Below are 12724 nucleotides of genomic sequence, written 5' to 3'. Positions count from 1 at the left end.
ATGGAAGACAAATGTCACATCAAACTGAACTGACCTTGAGACTTCTCCTTAAGCTTGTCCAATTTATTTGCATGCACTTCCTGTAAGGTTGCATTTCTTTCTCCCCTCTAGATCTCATACACAGGTGAACCAATGAATGGATGTCGCATTTCACTGCGTGCCTCCCTTCTCTCTGTTCTGGAGACAGATTTGAGTACAACCATGACCCTCCTCACAACATGAACTCAAGCTGGGAGATACGTAGAACAAAAGAGTAACCAGTCAGCTGTCTGTCAGCTGGTCAACCCCTTATTTTTGAAGGGGAAACATAAGATAGACAAAAAGAGAATATTTTACAAAAATGCTGAAACGAGGAGGGGACATGCAGCGAGATCTATGGACTTCCCTCTTGCTAGTGTGGATTACTTGTGTGCCGTACTCTTCCATGACTCCATTAAACAATCAGTCACAAAGTTTACAATCGGCATCAGCCATGATCCTGCGAAACCAGCCAAGTGAAGGACAAAGAATCCTGAGTCGTGCCAAGAGAGGATGGGTTTGGAATCAAATGTTTGTGTTGGAGGAGTTCTCTGGACCCGATCCAATTCTGGTTGGCAGGGTGAGTACTCTAATTGTCGAGTGAATATTATGCTTACTTATCATGTGGAAACATTAATTCTGCTGCCTGAATACCTTTTTGTTTGACATTTTGTGAGGGAGCAATAATTGCTTTGTTGAAGCGGCCAAGGTTAGCATCAATGCCAGAGCCTAACTGTCCCACAGATTCCATTTTTAACTGTTTCAAGGCAGTGATCAACTCTGAAAATACAGCTCTGGGAAATCCTGAAAATCTTCGGAAACACATACAGTATGAAATGAAACTCCAGTTTGATGTGTATAAAATCCTCTGCCTTCATAAGTATGTGTAGTGAGGTGAACTTGAGATATTTATGAGAATCGGAGAGTGAACTGGCACAGGACCTGTGCCAGCTCTGTGTCCTGAGATGACTGTAGTAGGAGCAGGCCAAAGCAGCTTGTTCACAGATCATTGCAAGCGTAAACTTCAGAAGCCCGACCTGGCACTATAGTTGTCCCACCACTAGCACTATACTACAGCCAACGAGATGTTTGTTTCTCATAATCTTATATTTTTTTTTAAATTATTTTTTCAAATAGTGCCAACAAAACGTCCTGGCATTCCTGGATAACATTATTTTTATCCATGCATCATAATTTGTTGTTACTAAGAAAATATATGTTTAAATTGTAATGTTATCGAAACTTGGAAAAACCAGTAACTTTAAGAATGCATTAGCATTGCTGCTCTGAGCACTCTCCTCACCATCACTGAGGTGGAAAATGCCATCTTTTGCATGTCTAAAATTTGGCAATGCCTCAGCTAATTAAGGCCTCTTACTTGAATTCTCCATATTTTTTGCTTACCTCCTCTCGCTACTCGGGCATGTGAATAAAACATGCGCTTTCATGTGGCCTTTACACCTGTGTTTTCTCAAAATCGGCGTGACACAAAAAAGTCCTTAAGAGCGGCATACATTTTTCAAGAGCTGCAATTAAATTGACTTTGTTGGATTCTGCTGTAGCTTTTGATTAGCAAAAATGAATAAACAAACACAATAAATGTGCTCCTTGTGACAATCTCCAAAGTATAAGGGCGAATGAATGCGATGCTTTCTGGCTGACACATTTACATTCGATGCTACACAGCTTTCTGTTGGTGATGGAGAGGGAGCCGGGAGAGCTTTGACAGTGCTGTTCTGTTCATCTGTAATTTGTTTAGCTTTATTTAATGCCATGAAGTATTTCTGCGCAAGGTTGCTCTAGCTAACTTGGCAAATAACAATAATTATTGTCTGTTGGAGGACAGTGCATGGAGATTAGAGGTAAATGGTCAAGTACAAGTGGTGCAACTGTATTTGGCTTCCTTGTCGTGCCAGAATTGATTGAGCTTCGTTTTTCTGCTGTGCTTTTTTTTTTTCTCACTGCAAGGTTAAGTGCTCATGAGCATGGCTTGCAGAGCTCAGATAAGTTCCATGTTGCAGTGAGATAGGAATCCAAGCGGTCGGAAGAGATTGAACACCCCTCTGCTCTCTGTCTCTCCATCATTCCATCACCTAAGATCTGAAGTTCTTCCTCACTGTGCCTCTCTAATTAAAAAAATGAATCAAATAAGGAGTGGGAGGTGTGTGATTTCAAATGGGTCATTCAAATCAGCATGTTTTTTTTTTTCTTCTCCTTTTCTCTTTTCCTGCCATCTCTGCCAGGCGTGTGGTTGTGGGCTGATTATCGAGAAACCTCAGGCTGAGATTACACTCATTTCATCCTTTAGCTTTTATTATGTGCCGGTCTGATGTTTAATTATACACCCAGCTCATGTCTTGTCAATGCACGAACTCGCCTTGAGCTCCAGCTGCCAGTCGGAGGAGATGATTAGCATACATGTAGAAGTAGGAATGGCAGGGCTAAGAGAGGAAAAATGAAAGAGAGGGAGAGAAAGAGGTACAGTACCTATGGTACATGACAGCATGCTCCTCACTGTTCCACGTGGCTTTGTGGTCTCGGTGCTCTGACTCACAGGGCTGAATGCAGCTCACCATCACCTGCTTCTGAAGGGCACGTTAAACACAGCGCAACTCACACTGCTCCTGGTGCTCTGATCTGCTCCTGGCATAACCCATCTATACAAAAACTGATCTGGTTTTCTCACCAACATTTTTGGCTTGTTTTTTTTGTGTTATGTATTTTTAACACATACACTACCGTTCAAATTTTGGGGTCACTTGCCTGAAAAGTTTCTCATGATCTTAAAAACCTTTTGATCTGAAGTCGTATGCTTAAAAGTTTGAAATATAATTGTGCCAACATATTAATATATTTAATTACAAAAATAAAATTTAATAAAAAAACGGTTTTGAAATGGATGACTTGGACCGAATTATTATGAAAAGCAGCTACTAAGTGCCCAGCATGTAGATGGGAACTCCTTCAATACTGTTTAAAAAGCATTCCAGGGTGATACCTCAAGAAGTTGATTGAGAAAATGCCAAGAGTACATTTCTGCAAAATCTAGGAAAAGGGTGACTACTTTGAAGATGCTAAAATATAACATAGTTTTTATTTATTCACAGCATAATTCCCATATTTCCATTTCTATTATTCCATAGTTGTGATGACTTTACTATTATTCTAAAATGTGAAAAAAATAAAAAAATAAAGAATGAGTAAGTGATCCTAAATTTTGAACGGTAGTCTATATACAGTATGACAAATGTATTCAAGAATGCAGTTCTTGCAAATCTCAATTTAATGTCCTGCACCATACAGTTCAGGCTTTAACATTACTGGCTCTAAATCCATTACTGGCTTGGATCCACTAACATTGCAATCTATAGCCCAACATAGAGAGTGCATTTAATTTATAAATAGGATTTCTGACAAAGTACTAGTTGTAGTACATTTGAATGAATTCAATTTTCATATAAACACTCATAAGAATGAGCAGAGGTGGAAAGTAAAAAATTACAACTACTCTCGTTGTTATGTATTTATGTGCATTTTCTACTTTAAGTATAAATTAATAATCGTACTTTTACTTGAGTTGATTAAAAATGAAGTATTCAACTTTGCTACAGTTATTTTCACCACAATTACAAAGTACAAAAAATGCATAATATTTCGGAATTTTTGGGAAGAAGAATTTGGCAAGTTAAAATCTGTTTATAAATTAAAACGCGCTGTGTGCGGCACAACGGATGCCCACAGTGCACAGCATCATGAGCACAGCAGCTTGTATAATCTGCCACCGGTGTCCTCTCTTCTCTAGCTTCTCCAATACTTTCTGCCCTGTCACTATACAAGAACAGTAATACTGTGACTTTCTGCATAATTAATTTTATTCTGGAAAGGATCCGTTCATTCAGGTACAAGGGAACTGTCTGAACACATTTAACCACTTATCAAACTTCACTTGTTTTTAAGGTAGGCAATGTTTTACCTGTGTCATACATTAACACAATGTAGAGATATATGTCGGTATATATCATTTACATGCCACTATATGTCTAAAACAAACTTTTTAAATACCTTATAAAGATATATTGCCAGTAGTGTCAGAAATTAACGGGGGACTCCGAAATTGTCAAATATATCCCCAAATTCAAAATATGGGGGCAAGAAATCCCCATGCAACGAGTTCCCATGTTTTATTTGAATAATATCTGATATAGTTACAATTCCATACATGTGATCTTTTGACTTTTCACTGAAATTCTTTTTTTTTTCCCGCCGTCCGGTTCCTCGCACCATCGCTTGCACAGACGGATGAGTTTGGTATTGTACTCCTGTGTTAAATTCCGTAACCGTTCGGCCCTGTTGTCCTGGTGGTTACCATTCTTGCTCATGGTGCTGTACTGTACTACCCTGCCCTGTGCTGCTGTTTATCTGTCTGAAAAGCCTCACCTGCAAGAGGTGTGCAAGAGAGATGGATGTTATATATAGAAAGTATGAGCAATCACAAAGTATAATATAACCAAACTCTACAATTTATAATATCTCAATATGTTAAATAACAATGTTAATTAAGATTGTATTATTACAACTGTAATACAATAATACAGAACAACCACTTTTAGTGTTTGAATCAGTCATATCTCTCACTAAACAGTGTGAAATGTTTATTTCTGCCTTGTTTTATTCAGTTGGCATGTAGGTGTTGATAAGTTTGCTTAATAATCTCATTCCATATCTGGATAATTGCTGCAATATCAAAGATACGTCTCCTCCTCTATGATATTACAGTATTTTTGTTTTGTACAGTATATTAACTTAATAGCCAATATACTTGGACATTTATGAATTGGAATAAACCTGAAATAGGAATGTTTCAGTCACAATGTACATTATGTAGTTTAGAGATGATTTAGATACATTTATAATGTTACAAATGGTTATTTCTATTTAAATAAATGTTGTATTCTTAATGTTCAGTTTGTCCAAGAATCCTCTTGGAGCAATGCAGGTCTTTGGCATTTAGAAGTTAGTTTAGGACCTGTGAGGAGTCGGTTTCTCAAACTAGAGACACTTGTCTTTTTGTTGCACATCTGGGCCGTCCACTTTACCTTTCAAAACAGTATTGCACGGAAAAGCCTTAATCTCTCTAAATCAGTAGACTTTAGGAGAAAATAGAATTTCAGAAGAAATGGCAAACTACTTATTTACACTTACTTGAGTCATAATATTTCTCAGTACTACTACTTGTGCTCAAGTGAATTATTTCTTTCGTAGCAGTGCTTTTACTTAAGTAAATATGTAAAACAAATTAATAAACATCAGGACTCTTTCCACCACTGTGAATGAGAGCCAAAGAATAACAAATTACAGCCTTTGCCCAACAAAGAGTGATGTGGATTTGTTTTCTTAAATCATTGTCAGTTTGATTACAGCATATGTCAGTTAGATACAATCTTGCACATGGCTTTGTTCCCTCCTATTTTGGCTGGAGCATGTTGTGGTGCCTAATCACAACAGATAATGATGGACACCATTCTTCTCTGTGGAGTGCAGATGTACTACAAATGAATAGCATTGCTGTCTGATGTCTTTTATTACCATACTGTGCTCTTATCTCTTATGGGATTATGTGTGTTTTTGGAGAAAAGAGAATGGATAATAAGCTATTTATATTTAGCAATCTGAGCTAAAGAACAAGATCACTGGGAGTGTCAGTTTGAATGAATGAAAATGGCTTTGTTTATTAATTCAGAAAAGAAAATGGATATGTGCCTGTAGACATTTGTTTTACTATCTTCCAGGGAGTATGACAACACTTGATAGATAGTGTGCAGCCAGACTGTAGATGTTTACCTGTATTTTTTGTTGAATCTGTTGTTTTTTTTTTACATTAAGAAATTATATTTTGCACAAGCAAACATTAGTTGATTTGACACATGTCTCCTTTATGCTGATGTCCAGTGTACTGTGGAGCTGATTTCAGCACTGCAACCAGAATAGCTGCTCATTCTATGCGTTTGAATGATATTTATATAAATGGGGAGGGGAGGAAATTAAAGGGAAATTTACTAAGCACAGATTTGGCCTACATAAAGGCATGACTTGATTTTTGGGTTCAAATCCATATCATCATCTCACATTCTGCATTCAACACGAATTAAGCAATAATGCATCCATGTAAATAAGCGTGTGGGCTCAGTATTATTTTCCATTGCTTCATTTAATGCAAGCCAACAACTTACATTACAACACTGAAATATTCATAATGTTATTATTAATTACATTACAATATTAAATATGAATAACTTTTCTATAAAATATTAATTAGTAGTGCTCTGTCATTTTGTAATGAAAGCCAGAGTGGATTAGTTTCACAGAGTACAATGACTGCAGTTGAGAAGGGATATAAATCTAATGTTGGCCTGTCTTAAAGCTACACTAGTCTAATTCCAAATGAAAATGGCCATTTTGCAGTGGAGGTACATTGTAGAGATGTTGCTTTCAGATCTAGCTTGCTCTATATTAGTGGCATTTGGAAGTGTACCCTATAGCTAAGCAGGAAAGCAAAATACTGTGACCGTTTAAATGTAACAAGCAGTGATTCCCCGAATAGGACAATCAATTCATGATCTCTGTGTGATTGGGATTGCTGTTAACTGCCACTGTGTGTGTGTGTGTTTTTTTTTTTATGCTACTTTGACACATCACTGGGAAGCCACTAAAACTGCCCAAACAATTCTACTGAGGAAATGTTTTTGTTATTGATTTAAAACTGGAACAATGTATAACAAAAAAAAAAACCTTTCTATTTTCAAGGAGAAAGTGTCTCTTTGGAAAACAATTATATCACAATTATTGCTTTTAGAGGGTTTCTGTATGAAGCAATTGTTGACTTTTATATTACTACAATAGGAATACATGCACACTATAAGCAGTTCTGTGGTTCAGTTGCCCCAGAGCAACTGAGTGTTGCAAGTTAGACCACTGAGCAGTGTTGCAACAGAGTGTTGCAAGTTAGACCACTGAGCAGTACTTGCCCGGCTCAACCTTCTTGACACCACATAAATTATCTATATTCCTCCCACTGATCCACTCTGGAGAATTACAGTTCTAACTCTCAGCTGTTTACATTTGCGCCATGTTTCTGCTGCTCTTATACATGCTACAACATCTCATATTCAGTTAGCTAAAGCTGTTTACCAATCTCCTAACATCTTCTATCAAACACTGTGTTGCATTTATTTATGTTTTATAGAAATTAAGCTTTATAGGTTTTAAGCTCTGTTATTTATTGTAAAATTGCACATTGATTATGTGATTACATATGTAAAGAGTTTATAACGAGTGGGTCTGGAGCATTGCTCTGATGTATGAGTTTCCTGGTGCTTCGATTCAATCACATCAAGTCAAGTCAAGTCAAGTCAAGTGGTTTTTATTGTCGTTTCAACCATATACAGTTAGTACAGTACACAGCAAAACGAGACAACGTTCCTCCAGGACCATGGTGCTACATAAAAACAACAAAGGACCAACATAGGACCACATGAGACTACACAACGAAATAAAATACCTATATAAACTACCTATATATACCTATATAAAGTGCACGTGCAAACATGTGCAAAAAGTACAGGACAGTACAACAAATTACTGACAATGAACAGGACAATAGACAGTGCAGCGCCGACCAGTACTCAGTAGTGCAAAAAGATGACAGTTTCTAAAATGTAAACATAACATACTATGAGATAATGTTCTATGCACATAGCAGTTATTGAGGTAGCAGACAGTTATAAAGTGACAGTAATTAAAGTGCAACTCAGGACACGTGTGTGTCAAACCAGTCTCTGAGTATTGAGGAGTCTGATGGCTTGGGGGAAGAAGCTGTTACACAGTCTGGCCGTGAGGGCCCGAATGCTTCGGTACCTCTTGCCAGATGGGAGGAGGGTAAAGAGTTTGTGTGAGGGGTGTGTGGGGTCGTCCACAATGCTGGTTGCTTTGCGGATACAGTGTTTTTTGTAAATGTCTTTGATGGAGGGAAGAGAGACCCCAATGATCTTCTCAGCTGTCCTCACTATCCTCTGCAGGGCTTTGCGGTCTGAAACGGTGCAAGTCCCAAACCAGGCAGTGATGCAGCTGCTCAGGATGCTCTCAATAGTCTCTCTATAGAATGTAGTGAGGATGGGGGTTGGGAGATGTGCTTTCCTCAGCCTTCGAAGAAAGTAGAGACGCTGCTGGGCTTTCTTGGTGATAGAGCCGGTGTTGAGGGACCAGGTGAGGTTCTCCGCCAAGTGAACACCAAGGAATTTGGTGCTTTTGACGATCTCCACAGAGGAGCCGTCGATGTTCAGCGGAGTGTGTTCACCTTGTGCTCTCCTAAAGTCAACAACCATCTCTTTTGTTTTGTCGACATTCAGGGACAGGTTGTTGGCTCTACACCAGTTCGTCAGCCGCTGCACCTCCTCTCTGTATGCTGACTCGTTGTTCTTGCTGATGAGACCCACCACGGTCGTGTCATCGGCGAACTTGATGATGTGATTCGAGCTGTGCATTGCTGCACAGTCGTGAGTCAGCAGAGTGAACAGCAGTGGACTGAGCACACAGCCCTGGGGGCCCCAGTGCTCAGTGTGGTGGTGGTGGAGATGCTGTTCCCGATCCAGACTGACTGAGGTCTCCCAGTCAGGAAGTCCAGGATCCAGTTGCAGAGGGAGGTGTCCAGGCCCAGCAGGTTCAGCTTTCCAATCAGGTGCTGGGGAATGATTGTGTTGAATGCTGAGCTGAAATCTATGAACAGCATTCGAACATATGAGTCCTTATTGTCTAGGTGGGTGAGGGCCAGATGGAGGGTTGTGGTGATGGCATCGTCCGTTGAACGGTTTGAACGATACGCAAACTGCAGTGGGTCGAGTGAGGGGGGCAGCTGGGTCTTAATCTGCCTCATGACGAGCCTCTCGAAGCACTTCATGATGATGGGTGTAAGTGCGACGGGACGGTAGTCGTTGAGGCAGGACACTGAAGAATTCTTTGGCATGGGGATGATGGTGGTGGCCTTGAAGCACGTTGGAACAACGGCACTGCTCAGAGAGATGTTGAAGATGTCGGTAAGAACATCTGCTAGCTGGTCTGCACATCCTCTGAGCACTCTGCCAGGAATGTTGTCTGGTCCAGCAGCCTTCCGTGGGTTGACTCTACGTAGAGTTTTCCTCACATCTGCCGTGGTAAGACAGAGCACCTGGTCGTTGGGAGGAGGGGTGGACTTCCTCGCCATCACGTCGTTCTGCACTTCAAACCGAGCGTAGAAGTCGCTCAGTGCATCTGGAAGGGAGGCATCTTTGTCACAGGCAACTGATGTTGTCCTGTAGTTGGTGATGGCCTGGATGCCCTGCCACATGCGCCGCGTGTCACAGCTGTGCTGGAAGTGACTGTGGATTCTCTGGGCGCATGCGCGCTTTGCCTCTCTGATTGCCCGTGACAGTTTGGCCCTAGCTGTTCTTAGGGCTGCCTTATCGCCTGCTCTGAAGGCGGAGTCTCGGACCTCAGCAGCGTGCGCACCTCCGCAGTCATCCACGGCTTCTGGTTGGAGCGTGTGGTGATGGTCTTGGAGAAAGTGACATCATCAATGCACTTGCTGATGTAGCTGGTCACTGATGCTGTGTATTCCTCCAAGTTGGTAGAATCGCCATATGTTGCAGCCTCCCTGAACATGTGCCAGTCAGTACACTCAAAACAGTCCTGAAGAGCAGAGATGGCTCCTGCTGGCCAGGTTTTCACCTGCTTCTGAAGCGGTTTTGTGCGCCTGACTAGCCGGTCTGTATGCTGGAATTAACATAACAGAGATGTGGTCTGAGTAGCCGAGGTGGGGGCGGGGCTCCGCCGGTACGCGCCTGGGATGTTTGTGTAAACAAGATCAAGCCGTTCGCCTCTCTCGTTGCAAAGTCCACATACTGATGGAATTTAGGGAGCACTGTCTTGAGATTTGCATGGTTGAAATCTCCGGCGACAATAAACAGTCTGTCGGGGTGAGCGTTCTGCAGTTCGCTCATAGCCCCATACAGTTCACAGAGCTTCCTTAGCGTTAGCGCTGGGGAATGTAAACTCCGGTTATGCAAACAGTGGTGAATTCCCGTGGTAGATAAAAATGTCTGCATCTAACAGTCACAAGCTCCAACAGCGATGAACAGTAACTAGAGACTAGCATAGAGTTCTTGCACCATTCCGTGTTGATGTAAACACACAAGCCACCACTGTGAGTCTTACCGCAGAGAGCTGTATTTCTGTCGGCACGAAACGAGGCGAGCCCGTCTAGCTGAATGGCGGCATCCGGAACTCTGTCGCTGAGCCACGTCTCCGTGAAAACAAAGACGCAGCAGTCTCTAAACTCACGCTGCGTAGCCTGCTGGAGTCGGATATAGTCCAGTTTATTGTCCAGGGAGAAAACATTTGAGAGCAGGATAGACGGGAGAGCCGGCCGGCTAGGGTTTGTTTTTAGCCTAGCATGGACCCCCGCCCTCTTTCCGCGCTTCCGTTTTCTCGCACACCGTTTACGATGTCCTCTCCCCCGGCCAAGGGCTGGAGGCCTGGTCTCCGCAGCAAGCCGAGTACGCGTAGCGCCTCCTGCAGGTCATCATGCAGCTTGGTTTTTGCATGAGTCTTATATTTCAGTAGTGTCTGGCGATGGTAGACATGAACACTGGTTGCTCCGATGTCCATGGGTTGCAAAAGTCGGGCTTTTTTAACAAAAATAGCACCATTGTGGATCCGGAGTGGCCGCTGCGTGCTACCGCGCCGCCATCTTGGATGTTTCTCATAGGCTAGAATGACAAGCTTATGGTGCAGCAGACAACTTCTTCCCTTGCAGTATGTGATAAGGGCTTTTTCTTTCAGATCAAAGGTCCACCTCCTGATCCCGCCACGATTTACGCCTGCCAACGCACACTCTGATCTGAGAAGATCTTGTGCATTAATCTGCATTTGCTCAGGTTAGGAGCGAGGCAGCACAGGTTCTAATGGATATCGAGTAATTACAAGTGATTGAAGGACCGGCAATTGGGCACTAACGAGGGTATTAGTGGACTTATCAGTAACCGAAGTAATGAGACGCTGATGATCATTATTGGCCAATGCATCCATATGCAGCTATTACTCTGACCTGTGATTGGGAATATGCCACTTGTGATGCAAACTCCTTTTGTTTTGTGTTTTTATGTTTTCTGATTTTGCCCTTTTTGACACTTTTATTGATGGCTCCTCCAGGTTTTTTTTAGAGGTCTTTGAACCCTATTTGTTAGCATTCCCATTCATTTTAATGACATCTGCTCATCAAGTGTAGGGTTCTCCGGAAGTATGTGATTTGGAGGATGCCATCTTTGCTCCTGGGTGCTAGGGGTTTAACGATACATTGATTTGGATTGATGCATCGATCAAATCACCAATGATACCATGTCATCGATTCAACACGTAAACATTTATGTATATATTTTTTAACAGTGCTAATGAGGGAAAGAGCCTGCCCTTCACCAACATCAATTACAAGACTTTTCGCATCTTTACATCAACACATGTACTAACGCTTATGACAGTAAACTGTAAGAGGATGTTTCAATACAACTGTGGAAGTTGACAACTGAAGTAACTTATTTTGTTGTTTCAGTGTTGATGTTGGATTTGCACTTTTCAGAGCTCAATAAAATATTCCAATTATAATTTGGTTGCATTTGTGAGATAATAAATGTAATCAATTGTGTAAAATAGCAGACTTTGAGGTATCGGCAAACATCAGATCGCTGGAAAAAGAATCGATATAAGATTGTATTGTAATGAAACCCCTACTGAGCACTCAGTTCCAGGATCGGCTATTGGGTTACCGATCACTCGGCAGTGGCAAAACAGAATAATTACAAGTTAATTTCATGCTTTTAAGAGTCCTTCAAAAACAGTCTGCCATTGGAAAAGATGTACTATAATGTAATGAAACGATTAATAAAAAAAAAGAGCACACAACATGGCTACTTTTGAATGGCTGCCAATGGAGAAACATGCTTTTTTGCCATTATATGGTGTTGTTCCAGCAGGGCTATCAGGGACCTGCTAACCAGCAAATTCCTGACCCCCTGATGGGGATAGAAAAGTGAGGACAGAAAATTATGGAGAGAAACAGGATTGGTACACAAACTCATGTCACTTGCATGAGCACTACAGCCTAACTTGTTGGAGAACATGCGATAACTGCCAGCCTATAGCTCCAAGACATGCTCTGTTTTACTGTTGTCAAATCAGTATCATGATATGGTAGTGGTAGCATTGCAATGTTAGTAATACATTTCCCAAAGGATTCTCCACCACATGTCAATGGCCGCTCTTTTTCTTCGCTCAGATTCAATGCCTTTTGTTGTTTTCTTTCTATTTCATGCCTTCTATTCAACATGTTATTTCACCCAAGAGCTGTGGGTCATGCAGGCCTTTAAAGCCATTATATCATTGCTAGGTGAGCACAGTCTCTGTCTGACTCTGTCTCTCTCTCCCTCTGTAATAAAAAACCAGGCCTCTCCACAGCATCCAGCTGAGCTGTGGGATCACATTAACACCTCCCTGGACCAGCTAGACAGCTTGTCTATTGCTCTTTGTTGTTGTCTTCGTCCCCATTAACAACATCTGCTTGTGTGTCTCTGTGTGTGAATGTTATTGCTGTGTGTACTGTACATGTGTGTGAGTCTAAACT

General features: G+C 41.4%; 1 protein-coding gene across 1 annotated transcript in view; it reads left to right on the top strand.

The window, feature by feature from the left end:
• The first annotated feature begins 206 nt into the window (after positions 1 to 206).
• The window catches only part of cdh8 (cadherin 8), a 123855-nt gene continuing 111337 nt past the window's right edge, over positions 207 to 12724 (top strand). Inside the window, exon 1 of the mRNA XM_052146801.1 lies at positions 207 to 598. Within this exon, the coding sequence (XP_052002761.1) occupies positions 341 to 598 (258 nt within the window). The 5' untranslated portion in view covers positions 207 to 340. The remainder of the gene's footprint in view (positions 599 to 12724) is intronic.

The sequence above is a fragment of the Xyrauchen texanus genome, chromosome 2 (genome assembly GCF_025860055.1).
Source record: "Xyrauchen texanus isolate HMW12.3.18 chromosome 2, RBS_HiC_50CHRs, whole genome shotgun sequence".
NCBI lineage: Eukaryota > Metazoa > Chordata > Actinopteri > Cypriniformes > Catostomidae > Xyrauchen > Xyrauchen texanus.
This window is presented reverse-complemented; position numbering and strand designations above follow the sequence as displayed.